The sequence below is a fragment of the Clavispora lusitaniae genome (assembly GCF_014636115.1).
Source record: "Clavispora lusitaniae strain FDAARGOS_655 chromosome Unknown tig00002663_pilon, whole genome shotgun sequence".
NCBI classification, from domain to species: Eukaryota; Fungi; Ascomycota; class Pichiomycetes; order Serinales; family Metschnikowiaceae; genus Clavispora; species Clavispora lusitaniae.
In genome coordinates this window covers 592703-614658 of record NW_027093982.1, presented here as the reverse complement: position 1 = coordinate 614658, position 21956 = coordinate 592703, and the positions used below count along the sequence as shown (strand labels likewise).

Genomic DNA, 21956 nt, shown 5'->3' with positions numbered 1-21956 from the left:
AAAGTCTATTCCTTGAAGCCAGACATAAGCCAGACCAGGCTTATGTATGAAGAGGTACGGATGTCTAATGGCTGGTGTTCGGGTGTTTAGATAATTGGTGTACAGGTGTTTACGGATGTACAGGTGTTAAGTTTGAGGTGTATGGATGTTTTGCTTATGGTGCACGGGTTTATGTTCCTCTTTGTGTCACCTGCCCTACCCCGGTTTTGTGTCACCTACTATGCATCCTCTTGCAACTACACGTTCTTTTACAAATAACATTCAAGTAAATATAACAGATACCATAGCCACATTAACAGACTATTGGTAGTAAAATTAAGAAAGGATCATCTTATGCACGGATTGGCTCATTGCTGGATCTTAGTGGCCAAATTCTTTTTCATTAATGCCAGCCTTTTCACACATTTGAAAGAAAGTACCTTGTTTTTTGAATAGATTGATTGGTTTGTCGAACTCAACAACCTGTCCTTGATCCATAACCATCACTCTATCGTAATTCAAAATTGTTTTTAGGCGGTGAGCAATACACAAGATGGTGCAATCACTGAATTCTTCGACAATCGCTTCTTGTAGAATTTTATCTGTGGCATAGTCCACACTAGAAGTTGCTTCATCCAAAATCAAAATCTTGCTTCCCCGAACTAAGGCACGAGCAAATGCAATCAATTGTTTTTCTCCAAGAGAAAAATTCTCGCCATCGACATCAACATCTCGGTCAAGATGAAACTTGTGCATCTTGTTAGGGTCCGTTTGACTTTTCACTTCATTGAGGTCTTCACTTTTAATGATTCGGGCCCTTCTCAACGTTTCCCAAAGTTGCTCATCGGTCGCCAGACCAAAAGGATCCAAGTTTTTTCGAATGGTTCCTTGGAAAAGAACAGGGTCTTGCGGAATGATAGAAAGCTTCGAGCGCAAGTTGTTGAGCCCAAGGGTCCTAATGTCAATCCCATCAATTGTAATATTTCCTGACGTCAACTCAACCATGCGGTACAAGGCAACCATAATCGAAGATTTACCAGCTCCTGTCCTTCCACAGATACCAATTTTCTCATTAGGATCTATGTGAACTGTAAAGTCTTTTAGGACCATAGGCAATCCAGGACGATACGCCAAATTCACATGATTGAAATCTATTTGTCCTTGTTGCGGCCAAGAGGGATTAGGGGTCGTTTCCGATATAGTGTAAGGTGCTTCTTGTGGGAGGTCGTCAACGTACTCAATGATTCTTTCTGCAGAGTTCATATCCTGTTCGACTCTAGTGTAAACAACAACAAGAGTTGTGATAATGCCTGAGATTTGAAGAGTATTTGATAAAAGCAAACCAACAGAGGAAGCGTTAATTTTGAAAACACGAAACACGCAAAGGAAAGAGATGATGATTGCAAAAATCGTAGCTAAAAAGGATACGGCAACATCAAGCCACCTCTGATTCGCCACTGTGATAAAATACGCTTCATTCATCTTATCAATCAAGCGAATATTTTTAGAAAGGAAAACATCAGTTTTATCGTACCCACGAATCGTGTCCAAGCCTGTAAGTGTCTCATTGAAGTTGTTGTAAACGAGAGATCTCTGGACTGCTTCTAGCCTTTTGATTTCCCGACCTGAAGCTTGGTAAAAATTGGCAAACCCGAAAAATACGACAATAAGGAAAGGCACTGCAATGGCAAACCATGGGAGGTAGATGATACAAAGAATGAGAACACCACCAATGATAGATGCAAAATAAATGATCATACCCATGCGGTCGCCCATTTCATTATCTAGAACATCCGTATCTTTGGTGAATCGATTGATGATTCTGCCCATGGGAGTCACATTCATGTAGGACATGGGCACATATAGGATTCTTTCGGCAGCACGAATATTGAGGGTACGCGAAGACAAATTCATCACATAAATCACACCCAGGAAGCCGAAGGTCAATGTGACTAGAGCCAAGACGGTAAAGGCCGCGTAGAATCCTATGTAAAAACCGTCTGATCTATTTCTCCATTTGTATTCAACCCAAAATGATAACCAAGTGCTTGTGAAAAGATTGAAAAACACAGAGAGAATAGAAAAGATTATTACGGCAGCGAAAATCATTGCCCCTTTAACTCCTGGGATGCCAGCAAAGATGTAACGTACGTAGACATCAGCATTAATGGCATTGACTGATTTCTCCTCTTCCATAATCAATTTTCCTTCGTTTTGTTTCTGTAAGTCTGTTTTCTCGTTGGTGCTGGAGACGCTTGTGAGTCTGCTAATTTGTGCTTCAACCACCACCTTTTTGATACTCTCGTCTGTTTGAGAAGAAATACTTGATTCTTCTTCTGCATACTTTTCAGTTGTACTATGGGAAAGAAGTTTCTGAAAAGCTTCGTTTGAGCGTCGCAAACTTTCTGATGTTCCGACATCGACTGTGCCATCGCCGTTCAAGAACACGATCTTGTCCGCAGACTCAATCAAAGACAATTGATGTGTTGCTAACACCACGGTCTTCTTGCGTAAGACGCCCAAAATACATTCGTCAACAATTCTCTTTCCCACTTTTGCATCAACAGCACTAAGGACATCGTCGAGAAGGATGATATCGGATCTAGCATACACAGCCCTTGCCAAGGAAAGTCGGGCTTTTTGGCCTCCAGAAAGAGTGATTCCACGCTCGCCAATTTCTGTTTGATCTCCTGCGGGCAAAATCTCCAAGTCACTGTCCATGCAACAAACATCAATCACCTGTTCATACCACGATTTGTTGTAAGGATTGTTGAAGATCACATTTTCTCTAATGGTGGAGCTTTGGATCCATGGAGCGCCACACATAAGTAGAGACCCATTAGTTTTCACCTGACCGGAATTTCGCTTCATAGAGCCCTCGAGGGCAAGCAAAAGAGAGGACTTCCCTGATCCGATCAGTCCGGTTACAACAACAAATTCACCTTTCATTATAGTTAGGTCGATGTTTCGGAGCTTGAAAGTGGCAGCTGAGGTAGGCTTCTCCAGTTGCGTAACAGCTTCATGTGAACTTTCATCCAGTGAAAGTTTCTTCTTCTTGTTCTTCTTATCATTCTTCTCTTTGTCTTTCTGTTTCTTCTTTTCCTCTTTTATTTTCTCCTCGTCGGGAATATCAAATATTTCCCACTCAAAGTTGGCATTGGAAACAGTTATAGCCAAGTTTTTCTCCTCCATCAACTGGCGATCAGTTTCACTGGTCACTCTTTTCTTGTCTTCCACATGTTCATCGGAAGCCAAATACTGGCCGACTCTTCTCATTCCAATATAAGCATCGGTGGCGCCAGCAATAGCAAGCGGAAGATTGATGAAAACCAGGGCCAAAATGTTGAACAACGCCACCGAAGAAAAGATGGAAGCTGGGTTTCTCTTTGAAACAGACGCTGTTCCGTACAAAAGCATGAAGGATGCAAACGATGCCACCAAGGATAAGGATACAGCGACAGAGATGATTATACTTCTGGTGACTTGCATTTTGAGGAGGAAGGTCATTTCCTTTTCCCGCACGGCTTTGATCATGGCCATGTACGGCTTTTCCCACGAGTAGAACTTGATCATTTTCAAGTTGTTGAGCACTTCTTTCATGTAACTGACACGAGCATCTGTCTGGGTTGTAGCCAACTTTCTGTACTTGAAAAGCAAGGAGCCGAGAAAACCGGCAAACCCAAGAAACAAGATCATGATGCCAATGCCTAGCAAGGCCGGCGCCTTCAAGTTGTGGATCAAGATGCCAATGGAAATGGCCAAGGGAACAGGCGCCACAATGATCATGGGCGCCGTGGCCAAACCGAGGTCTATCCGTGAGACGTCTGTGCTCATGATGGAGGTGATTTTCGAAACAGGGTATACACGGCGGCTCCGGGCGTTGAGCCGGAACGACTTGTCCAACATGACTTTGGTGAAAATGGCCTTCAGCTCGGCGCCGGTCAACGACGACAAGTAGTACATCTGGTTGAAGAGAATGTCGGAGCAGAATACAACTAGTGACACGCCTAGCGCATAGCCAACGCCTTTGCCCGTGTCCAGCTCGATCCCAAGCGCTTTCCGCTGCACATAGGCGATCAACTTCTTTGACAAGAGAGGGTTGCATGTCCAGCCGACCTGGGCCAAGGCACACAAGAAACACGCCGTGAGGTACTGCCACTTGAAGGTTTCGAAAAGCGACCAGAGACAAAGCGTGTCGGAGGGGACGTAGTCGGCCAAGTCGGCCAAGTCATCCAAGTCGGGACTGTTCAGCAGGTTTTTGCTGGAATTCAGGATTTTGCTGGAATCTAGGGTTTGGTCGAGGTGGCGGCGCTTGTCCTCGGCCAAGCGGCGGGCGAAGATGGCCTCGAAACGCGCCGCTAGCGCATCGGCCTTGAGCTTATCGTTCAACTTGTACAAATCATCGGGCTCCAACGTTCGCTTGTAGCCTGTGATCATGACGGGCCACAACCACGTGAAGAAAAACCACAGGATCGGGTTCCCGTAGAGCGGATACGTGTGTCTCTCATGGTCTTGGGGCACAGGCGGCACTTTTTTGGTGAAGAGCGGCGAAAGAAGGCGGTTTTGGCGGAGCGGCGGCGCCCGCAGCGAAAACGCAGCAGACTCGTGATCCATGGGGCAGCAGGATTGGCCAGAGGTGCCACACGGCCTTATATGTAACTTTCAGTGTTTTAGCCGGCCCACCGGTGGCAAAAGAATCAATGATATACGAAGAGAAGAGCCGCGCCGTAATTCCGTGAACGGAAGGGCAATGGACTTAGCGACTGGTGTTGCTTTAGCGACTGGTGTTTTCTTGCGACTGGTGTTTTACTTTAGCGGCTGGTGTTTGGCTTTTTGTCCTGACATGTACGTGAGTTGGCTTTTGGATGGTTTTCGTGTCTGGCCTATGTTTATCTTGATGTTAGGGTTCAGCCTTATCGGAACGGAGCCGTGCCAACGGCGATAAGCGGGGCATTGTGCAGGACCCTTACCAGCTCTGCCAGTTGCTGTTTTTAGTTGTCTGAGTCATGGATGGCGATGATGTAATCGATGGCGATGATGGATGGCGATGATGAATGGCGATGATGACGCAGATAGATCAGGGTCGGTTGTTTTTGGGCTGAGAATTCTCATTGCTTCACCGACTGCGGCCCATGCACGTGTCTATACAGTGTCTAGATGGGCAAGACTACACCAATAGGCCAGGATGGGAATAATTGTACTGCCACATATGGCCCGACAGAGACATTTCTATTCTCAAACGCCACCTTCTGGTCATTTTCGTGTTCGTTGAAGAAATGTAGACAATGGCAATTGCCTCAACGAACAACGGCAATTGCTCAAAGAATGATATGCCACTTTGCTTTTCTTTACTCAGGTAACTGGATGACATTTGGTCTGGTTAACAGGCCACAGCATCCAAAAGTTCTAGATAGACTGAAAAATTGCCTTTTTGGTGGCAATCCAAGTGCTCAGATCATGGTTAATGACCTACATGTGCGATGTCGTTTTGTTTCGATCCATAGAATGAAATATTTTCTATTGAAGATATAACTGGTACTAAAATCAAGTAATAACTGAAGTAATAAGCAATAGCAGATTGACGGAATTGTATAAAAGATACTTCAACATGTAATTGTCCTGGGCTGGATCAATCATGATCTCTAAAGAAGTCCATATTTAGATTACATAACAATCCGTCCACCATCCTCTACTTCTGTTTTCTTGTCTTTTCACCTAGCTCTATTCATTATATAATAGCCGCAAGAACAACTTTCGGTTGCGGCCATATCAAGTGGAAAATACTGTTTCCCGTCCGATCAACGTTAGTCAAGCCACTTAGAGCCACACCGAGTAATGCAGTTGGAGACAATGCGTGAAATTGTGGTGCTGCAATCTTTTTGCTCGGAGGACCCACACAGCCGACGAAACTGGCAGCCTAGCGTCCCCTGAATTTGTTTTTTTCTTTTTTCTTTTTCCGAAGTGTGCTTTCTCTTAGGTTGTTTCCATTTGATGGATTTCTTGTCCGCTGTCTCGATTGGTGCACGTGACCATTTCATATGTCTCTATAGTAACTCATTCCAACGCCCCAAACAGATAATCTAATGTATCAGAAGCTCATTTTGAAATGATGATGTTTCCACTTCTCGAATACAACAGAAGTCCAAGCTGGAGTCTACGGGTTACCATACATCAAGATGAGCAATTGATGGAATCGACTTTGAATATTGGCATGCTCGATCTTTTAGACCGGAGATATCTCCACCTTTCTTGCAGACTCGAGAAATCTGACTTTACTTGCAAGTTTGTCTCGTGACGAAGTATGGTGAGGATTATACTTATTGATTGCACCTAACAACGGAAAAATAGCAAGGCGCATTGATTGTTTGTGCATTAATTGTTTGTGGTTTTGAAACTGTAAAGACTGTTCACATATATCTATTATGGAATCGATATCGTACTTACTCGAAAAGGTTGTCCGCACAGGCTTAAAGAAAAATCAGTCCAACAAAATTGGTTTCAGCGTACGCACAGCATAAGAGAAAAATTCTAAGACGCGAGCCTAAGAATGCAGACTTTTTTTTCGATGCTACATCCATGTTGAATTCTCTAACATTTTTCTATGCTTCATCTAACTAGCTTATATATGCAATGTGTGGCTTTACAATGGTTTTTACCTTCATCAATTGTCCGATATAGTGTAACGGCTATCACGGTTCGCTTTCACCGAGCAGACCCGGGTTCGACTCCCGGTATCGGAGTTATCTTTTTGCCGAACCTACTTTGGGCGAGAAAATTCATCTAACCACAATCAGAAATCAAACCTTTCAATTAAATCATCTAGGTTCTAATTTCATCTGCAGATCGAACAAGGAAAGTAGATATTTTCAGTTAGGTTATCCATTTTACTCGGGGTAGACTTTTCTAATGATGAACACATTGCATTTAAGCCTACTTTGGTGGTCAAAGAGCGGTTGCCTCAATTTGAGTGAGTCTGATCGATGGTTAAACTAAAGGAAAGCCAGCAAACGAGTTCTCGATTCTATACGGAATATCTACAATGGGCATAATTTCCAATTTTCCATTCTGTACTTGGGTATTCTGAGAAGGAAAGGTGACACTGTGGAACAGTGGGCAAACTTTAATAAAGATCAAGTGCAACAGTTTTACCTCTTTGTTGTGAATGAGTCTTGCTGAAGTCGAAAAGACAAAGACCTTTGACTGATTGCACTTTAATTCAAGCCAACAATCTTTAATCTTTAACTGTCCTAGCCCCGAAGAACAATACCTAAACTGATATGGTTGATTTTCTAAAGCGTTCGTTCACTATGTCGTTCAATTATGACGATGAAGCTTGCACACTGGTAAAGTTCAGTAAATACTTGTAAGTTTGTCCATTAACTTCATCAAAAATGAATTTTGACTGAATATTCAGCAAGTGATCGTTTTTACATTCTACTAAGTGTGAAATCCATGAGAACTGAATGGTCCCCCATGCACACATGCTCCAGACGGACTGTGTAAAGATCCAGGACTCCGGCAAAAGTTTCCACTTGTGCGAGAAGCAAAGATAACTGAAGATACGCCTTGGAGTTTGATGTGGGTACTATGGACGAAAAATCTGTGTAGAATGTCAAGTGTGGCGAAGTCAAGATAAATATTTTTTACTATTTTTTTGGTTGATAAGAGCGACGGACGGCATGCGAAAGGTCAGATAAAGATGAATATAATTGTGTTAGGTTCTGAATACAACTGATTGTTGGACCTTCTACATTTTAGACTACGGCTTCCATGTTTGCTGATTCATTTAGTCAGATCATCAGATATCACAATAGGAGAAGCGGAGAGACGGAGGGATGGAGAAATTAAGTCGGTATGCAGATTATGGAGATCTGTGTTCGCTTATGTGGTTGCGGGAAGCCTTTGATCGCGTGGCTCTGAAAATGCCACGATAATACACTGTTACTTTTCATAGTTGTTGTTAGCAGTTTGATTCCCCCTCAATTACCATTCTTACTCCATGATACTTGGACTTCAGCTACATTTCCTGGAATTGACAAGAGAAATGAAAAGACTGGTTCTGGCATCTTTTCCAATTAGCAAAGACCCAGAGCATTCTGATTAGCCCCTTTTGGCCATTTTTTCTGCAGATAGCGCTTCATCAATCTCCAAGATAGCCGATAACAAAACGCCGAAAGCCCTCACGTGATTGCGTGGTGTATAACACAAATTAAAGACAGAAAATATCAGCAAATGTCGGCTAGCTACATCTGGGAAGAAGAAACCGCAAAGCAACTGTAGATCGGCAAATGTCATAGACGCAAGAAGAAATAAAGGGCATACAGAAAAAAAGTCTGGAGACCCAAAGCAAGGCAGCAGAAATTTGCCAGAAAAAGAAACGCGCAAGATCAGGGTCTTGGTGCTCCAAATTTCTTGGTCCTGATAAAGTCTTCAAGTGTCTCTTTTAGTAGGGAGTGGTGTCACCTGAAAGAGGTTTGACGTGCATCTACGCGCAGCTCATGACTTTGACACGCCCAGCAAAGGAAAAAAAAGAAAAGTACAGGCCATGCATAAGGTGCGCCACTGGGGCAGGCGCTGGGCCCTGAAGAAGAAAAGAGAAAGCGGTCTGCAGAAAACGCAATAGGGCCCATTGCGGCCCGACTTTCACGCAGACAGTGGCCCAGTGAAAAAATCTCTCAGTTCACACCTAAAACCCCGTTGCGGCGGTGCGGCTTAAATATTCTCGTGTGGCTCTGAAGTTAAACGGCATTTTGACATTTAGGAATCACCACCGTACTTTGTGCATGCACATTGTGCATGTGTGCAAGCACAAACCTGGTTGCAATCTGCATCGCGCAGGGTTCCATTTTTTTTCATGGTGCGGCATTCTCACGTCCGCGGGTACTGCGCAGCATGTGCAGTCCGGCGCTCATAACCGGTGCAGCTTTAGCACCAGTCGAACGAAAAAGAGTGGGCGGTTTTACTGATAAGGTCCTGAGCAGACTAAAGTGCCGAAAGGGGTGCACCATGGCGGACAGAATTGTCACAACCATTTATAAATGTCAAAACGCCGCACATTTGCGCAACGTTTTTTTTTTCCCTCTTCTTGTAGTTTATCTCACACATGTCTTCGATCGAAGAGAAGAACATTGCTTACGAAAAGCAAACCAGCATAGAGAACGACTCTTTCGAGAAGTCTCAGGCTCTTTCTCAGGATGGCTTGGAAGACTTGGCTTCGTCCGATGAGGGCAGAGAGCCAACGGAAGAAGAAATGAAGAAGTTGAGACATGTCTCGGAGAAGATCCCAATCAGTTGTTGGCTTGTGGCCATTGTCGAGTTGGCTGAACGTTTCTCCTACTACGGTTTGTCCACTCCGTTCCAGAACTACATGCAAAACTCCCCCGACGACAAGCCAAAGGGTGTTTTGAACTTGAAAAGTCAGGGTGCTACTGCCTTGTCGTACTTTTGGCAATTCTGGTGTTATGTGACTCCTGTGTTTGGTGCCTGGGTTGCTGACACCTACTACGGAAAGTTCAAGACCATCTGTATCTTCTGTGTGATTTACATCATTGGTATTTTCATTTTGTTCATCACTTCGTTGCCATCTGTGGCCAGCAAGAACGCCTCTTTGGGTGGTTTTATTGCTGCCGTGATTATCATTGGTATTGGAACTGGTGGTGTCAAGTCCAACGTGTCTCCATTGATTGCTGACCAGATTCCAAAGACAAAGCCTGTGATCAAAGTCTTGAAGAGCGGCGAAAGAGTCATCCAAGACCCTAACATCACCATCCAGAACGTGTTCATGTTCTTTTACCTCATGATCAACATTGGTTCTTTGTCTGTCATTGCCACTACTGAATTGGAGGCTCACGTCGACTTCTGGGCTGCTTACTTGTTGCCTCTCTGTTTCTTTGTCATTGCCTTGCTTGCTTTGTACTTTGGTAGACACGAATATGTCAAGGTGCCAGTCTCCGAAAAGGTGATTGCCAGATCTTTCCAATGTACCTGGGTTGCCATCAAGAACAAATTCAACTACGACGCAGCCAAGGCCGGTGCCAGTGAGAAACAGTACCCATGGACTGACAAGTTCGTTGAAGAAGTCAGAAGATCCGTTTACGCTTGTAAAGTGTTTGTCTTTTTCCCAATCTACTGGGTTGTGTACGGCCAGATGTTGAACAATTTCATTACCCAGGCCGGTCAAATGGAGTTGCACGGCTTGCCAAACGATATCTTGCAGTGTATCGATTCCATCACCATCATTGTGTTCATTCCAATCTGTGAAAGATTTGTCTACCCATTCATTAGAAGATTCACTCCTTTCAGAGCCATCACCAAGATCTTCTGGGGTTTCATGTTTGGTGCTGCTTCCATGGTTTATGCTTCTGTCTTGCAACATTACATTTACAAAGCTGGCCCATGTTATGACGACCCTATGGGCTGTGCTCCAGAATATGCTAACGTGCCTAACCGTGTGCATGTGGCGATCCAGACTCCAGCTTACTTTTTGATTGGTATGTCGGAGATTTTGGCCTCCATCACCGGTTTGGAATATGCCTACACCAAAGCGCCAACCAGCATGAAATCTTTCATCATGTCCTTGTTCTTGCTTACGAACGCTGTCGGTTCCGCCCTCGGTATTGCACTTTCGCCAACTTCCACCAACCCCAAGTTTGTGTGGGCATTTGCCGGTTTGGCCATTGCATGTTTCATTTCTGGTTTGTTGTTCTGGGTCATCTTCAAGCATTACAATGACAAGGAAGATGAATTGAACAACATTGACCTCATGGACGACGATCTTCATCTTGAGCCTGTGGGTTCTCTCCAGGCTTCTACAAAGGGTTTCACTTAGTGGTATATAAACGATAATGAAAGTTAATTAGTAGCAAAATAGTAGTTCTGGGGATCTCATGCCATTGTCATCGTGCCTGACTTTGCTTTATCTGAATCTTGTGACGTTTTGCGCTTTCTTTTTGTTGGGGCAACGCTCATGTATGCACGGTCTGGCAACGGCGATGCGGCGCGAGAGAACGGCATTTGTGCATGGACGGTACATGTGAGATGCAGCATGTGCATAATCGATGCAGGTTGCTATGTAGAATTTTTCAAAACACTTTCAAAGTAGAGCAGAGTGACTCGTAGCTGGTACCCTATGAATACGGCCTCGAGTCGCCCCTTTAAAGCCTTTTGTACCTTTTTTTCTAAGGAAAAAACCTTTGTTCTGATATTTTCAATGTACCGCTCTGAATTACCCAACTGGGCGGAGACAAAAGAAAAGTGAGGTCATCTCCAGGAAGCAAGACTTGTGCAGGATGGCATATGCTTGATGTGTTGTTTAGCGGCGAAACGTAGAGCCGTTGAGAAAGAAAAAATAAAAAAAAAAAAGAACGCCGTATCTGCATTGGCGCTTTACTAACGTGATGAGCAGGTTTGCCGCCTTTGATGCTTTGCTCTGATGATTCCTCGTCTTCTGATTCGCCCTCTGGGTTTATCGGATTTCACGTCTGGAATTCCGAAAAACGTTGTCTATTGGGCAGTATTGTTTTGAAGGATAATTGATGAAGTATCATTAATGAGTTAATGATTATTGACGTCATAATAATGAGGTGATGAGTGTTCGATTAAGTAGTGCTTAACAAAAGAAATAATAATGGAACTAAGGATCAATTCATCACCAGCATAAACATTGAAAGCATTATTTTCGCACGTATTTTGTCGGCGCCGATGCACTTTCAAAGTCGGCTCTTCGGCACAATTTCCGTCTCTGGCTGTTTAAAAATAGCTCTATTGAGACTAAAACATCCGAAGACGGAATCGTGGTGACCGTTTGTGGGGTTTTAAGATATCATGCTTGAAAGTGGGGACAATACGATTGGAGCTTTAGTCAAAACCCAGCAAACCGAAGACGGTCGAGTAGTCAGAATGATGATATTTGCATCATTGAATAGCAGCTAGGATGATGGGATGCGAGAAAATTAACAAGTGTAGTTTCTAGTGGCCCAATTCCTGGTTCTCGAAGAAAACCTAACAATGAATACTGTATTCAGTGCCGTGTTCTATATTTAACGATTCTGTAGCATCGGAAGACTTATAATGCTGAAATGGTCTAGATAAATGCATCAGGTATATTCACAGTCAACTACTCCAAACATGACACACAAGTCAAAAGATGACAGAGCATAAAAGGCCGGCGCCACGTGAGCCACTGACAACCTTTGCAACGACAATAAAGCCCTAATCGAAACTGAATCAATGTATTCAGTCAAACACTACGAAGCTGTTTCAATGATGTCAATCGAAATTCATACGTGATATTGGTATAGTATCATAACTAGTGTTTGCCGTTAGCGTGGCCGTTGCCGTTTTCCTCCACCTTCAAAGGTCTTTCTGGAGTAGGAGACAAGATGTACTCGGAGTCAATCAACTCCACCTTAGGGTTCAAGGTCAAGCCGAAACCAGGCTTGTCAAGCACCGTGGTGTCCAAGTATCCCTTGACGGGAACAGGCTCGTCAATAAACAAGTTTCCGAACACTGGCAACACCGAAGTGGAGTCAGGAGAGTTGGCAAGGTACTCCTGGAACGGAGTGTTCTGCTGCAGCACCACAAAATGGTAGGAGTATGGTCCAGAGGCGTGTGGAACGACAGGAATATCGTACGCAGCTGCTTGAGCTGCCACCTTCAAGATTTCGGTCATTCCTCCGACCCACATGACATCCGGTTGCAAGATGTCGATGTTTCTGCCCTCAATCAACTTTCTGAAGCCGTAACGGGTGTACTCGTGTTCACCGGTGGTCCATTTCATGCGAGGGTGTGCTCTCTTCAACAACTCAAAGCCGTCAAAGTCGTCTGGGTGCAAAACTTCCTCAAACCAGTTGATGTTCAAGTCCTCTGTGGCCGAGGCCAACTCAATGGCATATGGAACAGTCAAGGACATGTAACAGTCCACCATAAGAGGGAAGTCGGGGCCCACGGCCTCTCTGTGCTTTCTCAAAAACTCGACGTTTTTCTTGAGTCCGACGTGGCCTTCGTCTGGGCCGTATGGAAGCGCAACCTTTCCACCCCAGAATCCCATCTTCTTGGCAGCCTGTGGGTTGCATCCAGTGCAGTAGAAGTCGATCTTCTCCTTTGTGGCTCCGCCAATCAACTTGTAGACGGGTTCTCCGCGGATCTTTCCCAAAAGATCCCAGAGGGCCAAGTCAATGACGGAAATCACGGCGATTGGCAAACCTTTGCGGCCGTAGAACATGGACGCACGGAACATCTTGTCCCACAAGATGTTGTAGTCTCTTGGGTCGGCGCCTTCCAAGAATCTGAGGAAATGGTGCTTTACCAACCAGCATGCTGGAGGGCCACCGAATCCGGTAGCAAAACCTTTGGTTCCGTCAGTGGCCTCGATCTCAACACAGAATGAGCCCAAAACATTGATACCCCAGCTGACTCTCGAGGCACGGTATTCTTTGTATTTGGACATGGGGTTGGAGATGGGACTGTCAATAAGCCAGTGGCCCTTTTCGACATTGTGGTAGTCGCCACCAATGCCCTTACCTTCCAAAAGATATGTCTTGACGCTTTTGATTCTGGGGAAGTCTGTCATGTTGTGTGATTGTTGGAGAATATTTTGGGCTTGCGAGACACTATATACTGCGCGGGAGCGCGGCAATGATGATGCGACGGCGGATTTTTGTGGGGTTATACCCAGAGCGCGGAAAAACCCATCGCGGGGTGACATATGCAGGCCAGTGTGGGGGAGAGAGGGAGGCACGGGTCTGGTGACACGTTTTTGCATACAAATCACTAAAGAAGACAATGATGGCCCGATATCAAAAAGAAAGCAAGCCAGAGGGAAGAAAGCAAGTGGGAAGATGAAACAGAGTAAGAATATTCCAGCGCCATTTCAGAGGAGCATCATCATGTAGCATGTCTCGGAGTTGCGGAAGTCAAATTTGACAAGTCGGGAAGTCAAGTTCCAGACTGTGTATGTAGATCTTTGTCTGTTAATGTTATTCTGAATCCATTTTTCCGGCGCTGTCCCTTTTGACCTTGAGATGCATGATTGGGTGAAAAATATGGTGAGGCACATTGTCAGATTTAGTGTGATTGTCGCACAAATTGGCAAAATGGTGCGGATCTACGTATTTCAGAAACATCAACGTCATATTATCTGAAAGATTCAGAAATGGTTTCAAAATAATTATAGTTCAGTTTAATTTGTCATTCGGGCTCAGTTTCTGATCTCATCGTATCAGTGCAAGAGAATATTCCCTTATTGGCCATATCTACGTCCTGGTAATAAAGACATGCTTCACTAAATGATTCCTATAAGCTGTTTTATTTTTTTAAGCTTTGCACTCAAAGCTGTAGACACCAGAACCAGTCTCAGACTGTGTGCCATCGGGCAACTCGATTGTGGCCCTCGTGTTCAAAGGCACCGTCACATCCAACGAAAACTTGCCGTCTTCAATTTTCCAGCTCGACACGATGGTGCCGTATGGACATTCGTGCGAGACACGGCATCTTTTCAAGTCTCCGCCCACCTGCGGCTTCACTTTGAACTCTTTATAGCCTGGAGACACAAGCTCGAGCCCGCCTATGACTTCGTGCATCGTCGATGCCACGGCTCCCAAAGCATAATGGTTGAAGGACGTCATTTCGCCCGGGTTGATGCTTCCGTCTGGCTTCATGCTGTCCCATCTTTCCCAAATGGTAGTGGCGCCCATGCTCACAGGATACAACCACGAAGGGCACTCTTTTTGCAAGAGCATGGAGTAGGCAGAAGCCAAGTGGCCAGTGGTAGCCAAAGCTTTGGTGACAAACGGAGTTCCGGCAAAACCCGTGCCGATTTTGAATCCATTCTTTTCCACAATCGCCGCCAAGCGCTTTCCTCCGTACTCCACCTGCTCCGAAGTCTTGTAGAGGCCGAAACAAATGACAAGAGCGTATGCGGTCTGCGAATCACTCAGCAACTGGCCCGAGCTCTCAATGTATGCGTCGTGGAAGTCAGATTTGCACTGTGCGGCCATGGTAGCGTACTTTTCCTTGTTCTGTGGGGCCACTTGGGCACTGATTTCGGTCATGTAGCAAAGCACCTGGTACAAAAACGCATCTGCAACGAGATACGCCAGGGTCAAGGCCTGGAACGGATTTTCTGGCGGCGCCTCTGGGTCCAACCAGTCGCCAAGCTGGTGAGGCACCTTCTCCTTGTTCCAGCGAACCTTTCCGGGAATTTTTGGGATGCACTCGATCCACTTTTCCATACTCTCGTACTGGTCGGCCAACACAAATGTGGCTCCGATCAGGTCGTACAATTTTTTGGGCAAGAAAACTGCGCAGTCTTGCCAGATGGCACTGATCTGGTCGTCCCAGAAATGCTTCATGTACTTGATGACATTGGGCACAGTAACAGGCGGCGCATACGGGAACTTGGAGTCGGCCTTGAGTTCCTGCTCGCACCAGAAATCTTTCAACCAGCTGCTGAGCATGGAAGAACAGTCAAAGAGGAACGCGGCCGTCTGGCCGAAAAGCGCAATGTCGCCAGTCCAGCCCATTCTCTCGTCTCTTTGAGGGCAGTCTGTGGGCAAAGTGATGAAGTTGCCTCTTGTGCTTCGAATCACGTTGTCGTGCAACTGGTTGAGAAGGTCGTTGTCACAGGAAAACTCGCCAGTCTGCGCCATGTTGGTCGAGATTACCACCGCACGCAAATCTTCAAGTGAAAGTGCTCTGGAAACATCTTCCACTAGGCAGTAGCGGAAACCGTGGAAAGTAAAGCGTGGAGCATACAGCTCGCCCGATTTTTCTCCCTTGAATGTGTATGTGTCTGTAGCTTTGGCCTCGCGCAACGGTCTGGTGCCCAACTCTCCATGCTCCATAACTTCAGCATGCTTGAACTGGATCTGGTAGCCTTTAGGAGCCGTGGCGTTTTGGAACTCAACAAACCCGACAATGTTCTCGCCAAAATCAACCACGGTTTTTCCCTTGGGCGTGGTGAAGATCTGCTTTGGAGAGATCTTTCTTTGCACAGTGACGTGGGGGAAAGTCTGGGGCTCGATGCGAGACGTTTCAAATGGAACAACGTCCACTCCGGCCCAGCTGTCCACCCCGTTTTCCGCCGCCGACGACCACCCTGGAATTTCGCGGTTGGCGTCATACGATTCTCCGTCGTAAAGGCCCGCCGCCACGATCGGACCAGGCGAAGACTGCCAGGAATTGTCGGAAACAATTTCAACAGACGAGTTGTCCTCAAACACAAGGCGGAGCACGGCGCTGATGGCCCGTTTTTCTCCGTAGATGTTGGTGAGCCCGCCGTCAAAGCCAAACTTGCCGCTGTACCAGCCTGCGCCGACTCTGGCTCCAATGACGTTTTCATGGACGTTTTCGTCGATCAAGGTCGTCACGTCGTAGGTCTGGTGCAACAATCTTTTTTCGTACGTGGTCCAGCCCGGGCTCAAGTAGTCCAGCCCCACTTTCTTGCCGTTGATCTCCAACTCGTAGATGCCCAACGCCGTGCTCCAGACTGTGGCCGAAACCACTTTTTTCAGAACGGAAAACGTCTTGCGGAACAACGTTTCTGGCGCCGTTGGTCCATCGGCCCGAGGCTGGTTTTTTGCCGCAATAAAAGCGGCTGGCCACTTCTCCTGGCCCGCCAAAAAGCCCACCTGGCCCAAAACTGGAGCGCTCCAGTCAGAAAAGCCGGCCGGACCTTTCACGCGGACAGAAACCTCAAAGGTCTCACGTGAGCGCAAGTCCCGCCCGGGCCAAGAGACAAAAGTTGACCGTTCTGACATTTGCTCCTCGTATTCTGTCCAGTTCTCGTTGTTGTAGCGAACTCTGATCTGGTATCCATGCTGGAACCAGTTTTTCTCGTCGCCAACGGTTTTCCACGACACAGAAGGGCGTGTGGTGTTCAAAGTGCCCTGAAGCGGGCCTGGAAGCGTCAAATCCAAACGGATGTTTTCCACCTTCATCTTGTCTTGTCATGCCACATTATCAGAGTAGGCACATATATATAGGGCCCACTTGGTGCCGCATCAATGATGATGCGGGGCCGAGGGCGTGCGCGGCCCGAAATGCGGGGCACCGCGTCTATATATTGCATTCTTTAAGAATACCCCAAGCTAAAAAAAAATCATCACGAAAATTTTCAATGGCGCAGCTTCTAGCAGGAAAGGTCGTGGCCATAACAGGCGGTGTTACCGGAATAGGTAGAGCCATAGCCGTGGAAATGGCTGCCAACGGCGCAAAAATCGCCGTCAACCACCTTGATTCGCCAGCCCAGGCCAAACTTGCTTCGGAACTAGCATCGGAGATCGGCGAGGCGAACTTCCTTGCCGTTCCAGGCGACATTTCGAAGCCAGAAACGTCGCAGAACTTAGTGAAACAGACGGTGTCGAAGTTTGGCGAGTTGAACGTGTTTGTGTCCAACGCAGGCATCTGTGATTTCGCCGAGTTCACGGAAATGGCGCCAGAAACGTACTTGCGTACAGTGGACATCAACTTGAACGGCTCGTTTTTCGCCATCCAGGCGGCTGCCAGACAAATGAAGGCGCAAGGCAAAGGTGGAAGCATCATTGGCGTTCTGTCGATCTCGGCTTTAGTTGGAGGCGCTTTCCAAACACATTACACACCTACAAAGGCGGGGATTTTGTCGTTGATCCAGCTGACAGCATGTGCTCTCGGCCAATACGGCATCAGATGCAACGCCTTGCTTCCAGGAACCATCCAAACCGCTTTGAACGAGGAGGATTTGAAAGATGCTGAAAAAAGAAAGTACATGGAGGGTCGTATTCCATTGCAGAGACTCGGGAAGCCAGAGGATCTCGCAGGGCCAGCCGTTTTCTTGGCGAGCGACATGGCCAAGTATGTCAATGGTGCACAGCTCCTTGTTGACGGCGGAGCCTTTGTTAATTTCCAGTAAGCTGGATCTGGTGGGATGCCGAAGAAGAAAATTAAAAGTCTATGAATATCGTATACTCGAATGCATAAAAGTTACTCTTTTAGATTTGTATCCAAACATGACTTCACAGGTTAAAAGTAAACGACTATTTGCTCAAAGAAAATGAGCAAGGTAAAGAAAGTAATGTCGACGAACTGAAAGTCATCTTACGGAGATAACGCCATTAGACCAAGCAGAAGGGACGGTTCAGAATTATTTTGCATGGGCCAAGTAAACAAAAATCGACCAACACGAAAGTACCAGTGTCATTTGGTCAATGCTGGTACGTCTACTTATGATAAAACAGCTTGTTAACAATGAACGCCAAACTAGACAACTATATACAACTATACGCCAAACGCCCGCTCCCAGTTACTCTCGTAGATTTTTTGCCTGTCTTCCTTTGAGAGGTCAATCTTGTCAAAAAGACCTTCCGTGACAGAAAACCACTTCGAGTGTAACTCTGGGCCTGCAAACATAGAACACACAGGCCAGTTGCTTGCCCAGATTGTGCGCTCAGCACCCCAAAGATCAAAGCAGACTTTGAACCAAGGATAAATCGTTTCTACGGCCTTCTCCAAATCATTCCAGAGCAGTTCGGGGAGTTCAGAAAATCCACCTGAAAGCTTCATGTACGAGTTTGGTGTAAGCTCGTAAATCTGTTGCATGCACTGTTTCCACTTCTGGAACTGTTCGCTTTCATGCGTTTTCTTTGGGTCCAAATCAAGATTGGGTTTGGTCAAATGATTAATGAGATACCGGGTGTTTGGCACCTGGCGGAAAACTTCAATTGATTCCTCAAACTGCCAAAGACCGCCATTGTGGATGTCGATGCCCCACTCGAATGCGTAGTCCTTTTCCTGGATCCACTTCAATCCGCTAATAAACTTCGCCGTTGTCATTGTTCCAGGCTCTTTGTCCTGAAGCAAGTAGCGAAATCCCTTGACATGCTCAAACTGCGGGCCAAGCTCTTTCTTCAACACCTCCACGTACTCCACAACATCTTGTCCCCATGGAATGGGAGCCCATGGCATCATGGCCTTGATGAAACCTGGTCTGGTTTCACCTTCGCCCAGCTGGGTTCCCGAGTAATAATGCAGGACAAATTTGCATTCTTCAATGGGCCCTCTCACGCCGTCAATTCCCTTATCGAGATCGTGCAAGGCATCTGCCTCGATCCACACTAGCCCTTTCACCAGGAACCGCGCTTGTTCATCTTTGCATTGCGAAATAAATTCATCCACACGATGATCTCCCGAAAGTGGATGGGGCGCTCTCCATTGCCAGACTAAATTGTGAACATCTGCTAGAAGATGCACGTGAGTATCAACTATGGAGTACATTATCAGATTTGGTGTATCTTAGGATACTGGGGAAATATGCGGAGCGAAGCAAGTGTAGAAAACGCCCTGCAAGTAACATTTAAATGAGGGATGCATGCAGGCCCTGCTACATGAAAGGTGCATACAAGTGCGGCCGAATGATGAACCGCATAGTGCGGCATTAGCATTAGCCAACAGGGCCAGCTGACACCATAGATGACAGTAACCATAAAAACGAAAGAGAATAAAAACAGCAGACTGGAAGGCGTGAGTAAAAATTTGTAACAGTGCAGATTTTTAGTGGCTTGCGCATGTAAAAAAAAATCAGCCATTACTAATTATGGATGCATGAGCGAAAAAGGCAATAACCAGATATGAGGCGAAAGGCTGTGGATGAACGGAAGTCGTCCCGTTTTCTTGTGGATTGGGGAGGAGTCCCAATCTAGTAGTCTTAAGCAAGAAGGGAAAAAATTGTTGTTGGTGAAGGTTGAGTAGAAGTGACTTTTTTTTTAGGAAAATGCTTCTGTGACCACTATTTTTACAAATAATGACGTGTTATCACTATCTGATGGAAACAAAACAGTAATGTGGGACTCTGAATTTTTACGACAGGAATGTCACCCGTCAATGGAGTGGGGTCACATTTCTTTTTACTCTTGACCATTGCAGGAATATGGTGACACAAGAGGCAGTGCCTAAAGTCCAGCGAAGCAGAGTCTTATCTCCCTGAAAAATGAGGAGAGCCAATTCTACGCTAAGTTTGTTCAAGTCTTAATTCCAGGTCAATGACAGGAACAAGAGAATATTCACAAAAGGAATTTATAGGTTTGATTGAGAATTAAAAGAGAATTGAAAGAGAATTGAAAGAGAATTAAAAGAGAATTAGGAAAGAGAATTAAAAGAGAAAAGAGAATTAGACTGCCACCAATATTAGCACATTGAGAATGAAAACTGATAGGAACCTTAACTTCAGTATGGAGCTTGGAAGAGGTTCTACGGTCCAATTTACGCTTTAGGCTGGGACGGAAGAACTGAAAAACATTCGTGCAAAGCATTTAATTTTGTGAATTGTTCCTGAAAATGTCATTTGGTCCAGAATAATATTGACCGTGCATTTCCTCAGACAGTCTGCCTTGATTCCAATGTCCATGTGAATAGACGGTAATACTGCTCTCTCGTACTCTTTTGTTTCTTCATCCTTTGACTTAGCCCGACCACCCATGGAAATTGGTCAAGACAGGTAAAGATTTAAAGTCTGTGGCTACTTGCACTCGTAAACTTGTTTATACTCTATTTATTCCTTACAAGGACTTGTGAGTCTCAGCACAGGCCGAAAGGTACAGAGCATAGTTTTCCCATTCGGGAGAAACGTCCTGGTTCAAAGGAGCCCGGCCCAAATAGGTCTCGCCAAAGCCAGTGGCGGTGTGAATAGCCTTTTTGATGCCCACAACTCCAAAACGAACAACCAACTCTTCGCCTCTTGTGGCAATCAACTGCAACTCACGGGCTTTTTCGAAATCACCGCTGTCGTAGGCCTTCAAGATGGAGACGAAAAGCTTGGGGAAGGCTCCACTCAAAGCATCCACGGCACCTTGGAATCCCACACTCAATGCGGGAAGCAAGATCTGGCCCAAGCCAGTGAAGCATTGAAATCCGTTAGCAGCAATTTCCTTGTCGAGTCCCAACAAGGCATGGTGGCCCACATCGCCGTGGGAAACTTTGGTGCCGACAATATTAGGGTGGGCAGAAAGTGTCTTCACGGTGGTTGGCTCCACGACAATGTTGTTGCACACACCAGGGTAAATGTAGACCAAAACGGGCAAGACAGACTTCTCGGCCACTTTTGTGTACCAGTCAATGATACCTTGCTGCTTGGTTCCAGGCCCGTAGTACGAACTGGGCAAAACAAGTGCATAAGACACACCGGCATTTTTCAACGATTCGATTTCCAAAAGCGCTTCTTCCACCGACGCTTGGGAAACTCCGCCCAAAAGAGGAAGTTCGGGGACGGCCGAATGGATGTTCTCCACCACTTTCGCCCTTTCGGCACGAGTTAAATGCGAAAGTTCGCCAGTGGAACCCATGACAACAATGCCCGAGATGCCGTTTTCTTTCAAAAACCGAGCATGTTTGGCCTGGGTCTCGTAGTCGATGGTGACACAGTCTTTTTTGAAAAACGTAGGGACTGGGGTGTAGATTCCTCTTTGCAACATTTGGGGATAACTGGTGCTTTTTTTTCTTGACCACCGAAACCTGGGGTAACTTTATGCCCTGCGGTGGGCGGCCAAATGATTCCGCGCCAAAGGTGATCCTACCCCACAATTAGTATATGCAGGAGAGATCGGAGCAACGGATTCACGCCGACATTTACCCAAACCTGGATGCGACATATGCATGACATAGACCGCCAACCGTTGCACCCCGCCCTGTTTTGGCTGAAAGAACGAGAGAAGAATGAAGAGAAAGTTGGCCGAGCCGCAAATCTGAAAAGTTCTTCTCCAACTTCCTCAAGTTGAGTGTTGTGGCCGCGATTTGCGGACTTGTCCATTGCAATAAGTCCGACCCGCATTTTTAGGTTTAAAGTTGCGGGTTTCTCCATTTTTTGACGCATTGTCCTGCTCGTCCTAGCATCGGACAATTGGCCAAAGCTTCTGTGGAGACTGTACGTTCGATTAACGAATGTCGTGCGACATTCTAAATACGAGATGGGGCCCAAACGGTAAAGGTGCAAGAAAATCAAGACAGACACC

General features: G+C 46.0%; 7 protein-coding genes and 2 non-coding genes across 9 annotated transcripts; 3 read left to right on the top strand and 6 right to left on the bottom strand. All coding sequences in view use genetic code 12, as the record gives it.

Moving 5' to 3' along the window:
* Positions 1–360: 360 nt before the first annotated feature.
* On the bottom strand, positions 361–4593 carry FOB63_004910 (ABC transporter transmembrane region family protein; the record flags this gene model as incomplete). Its single annotated transcript, XM_002617428.2, has 1 exon — positions 361–4593. One exon carries the CDS (start codon positions 4591–4593, stop codon positions 361–363), a length of 4233 nt encoding a protein of 1410 aa, XP_002617474.2.
* Positions 4594–5739: 1146 nt separating this feature from the next.
* Positions 5740–5856, bottom strand: FOB63_005717. The gene has a single exon (XR_010715664.1). It is a non-coding gene; the product is annotated as a 5S ribosomal RNA (ribosomal RNA).
* Positions 5857–6647: 791 nt separating this feature from the next.
* FOB63_005699 lies at positions 6648–6719 on the top strand. Its single transcript has one exon. It is a non-coding gene; the product is annotated as a tRNA-Glu (tRNA).
* A 2363-nt stretch (positions 6720–9082) lies between these two features.
* On the top strand, positions 9083–10807 carry PTR22 (Ptr22p; the record flags this gene model as incomplete). The annotated part of the gene is made up of 1 exon (XM_066102443.1): positions 9083–10807. The coding sequence occupies one exon, from the start codon at positions 9083–9085 to the stop codon at positions 10805–10807; it is 1725 nt and encodes a 574-aa protein (XP_065958209.1).
* A 1479-nt stretch (positions 10808–12286) lies between these two features.
* Positions 12287–13741, bottom strand: FOB63_004908 (L-rhamnonate dehydratase; the record flags this gene model as incomplete). Its single annotated transcript, XM_002617432.2, has 1 exon — positions 12287–13741. One exon carries the CDS (start codon positions 13739–13741, stop codon positions 12287–12289), a length of 1455 nt encoding a protein of 484 aa, XP_002617478.2.
* Positions 13742–14291: 550 nt separating this feature from the next.
* FOB63_004907 (Bacterial alpha-L-rhamnosidase family protein) lies at positions 14292–16916 on the bottom strand (the record flags this gene model as incomplete). Its single annotated transcript, XM_002617435.2, has 1 exon — positions 14292–16916. The coding sequence occupies one exon, from the start codon at positions 16914–16916 to the stop codon at positions 14292–14294; it is 2625 nt and encodes an 874-aa protein (XP_002617481.2).
* Positions 16917–17095: 179 nt separating this feature from the next.
* DHG2 (SDR family NAD(P)-dependent oxidoreductase) lies at positions 17096–17866 on the top strand (the record flags this gene model as incomplete). Its single annotated transcript, XM_002617436.2, has 1 exon — positions 17096–17866. The coding sequence occupies one exon, from the start codon at positions 17096–17098 to the stop codon at positions 17864–17866; it is 771 nt and encodes a 256-aa protein (XP_002617482.2).
* Positions 17867–18231: 365 nt separating this feature from the next.
* FOB63_004905 (amidohydrolase family protein) lies at positions 18232–19227 on the bottom strand (the record flags this gene model as incomplete). Its single annotated transcript, XM_002617437.2, has 1 exon — positions 18232–19227. The coding sequence occupies one exon, from the start codon at positions 19225–19227 to the stop codon at positions 18232–18234; it is 996 nt and encodes a 331-aa protein (XP_002617483.2).
* Positions 19228–20507: 1280 nt separating this feature from the next.
* Positions 20508–21419, bottom strand: FOB63_004904 (dihydrodipicolinate synthase family protein; the record flags this gene model as incomplete). The annotated part of the gene is made up of 1 exon (XM_002617438.2): positions 20508–21419. One exon carries the CDS (start codon positions 21417–21419, stop codon positions 20508–20510), a length of 912 nt encoding a protein of 303 aa, XP_002617484.2.
* Positions 21420–21956: the final 537 nt, after the last annotated feature.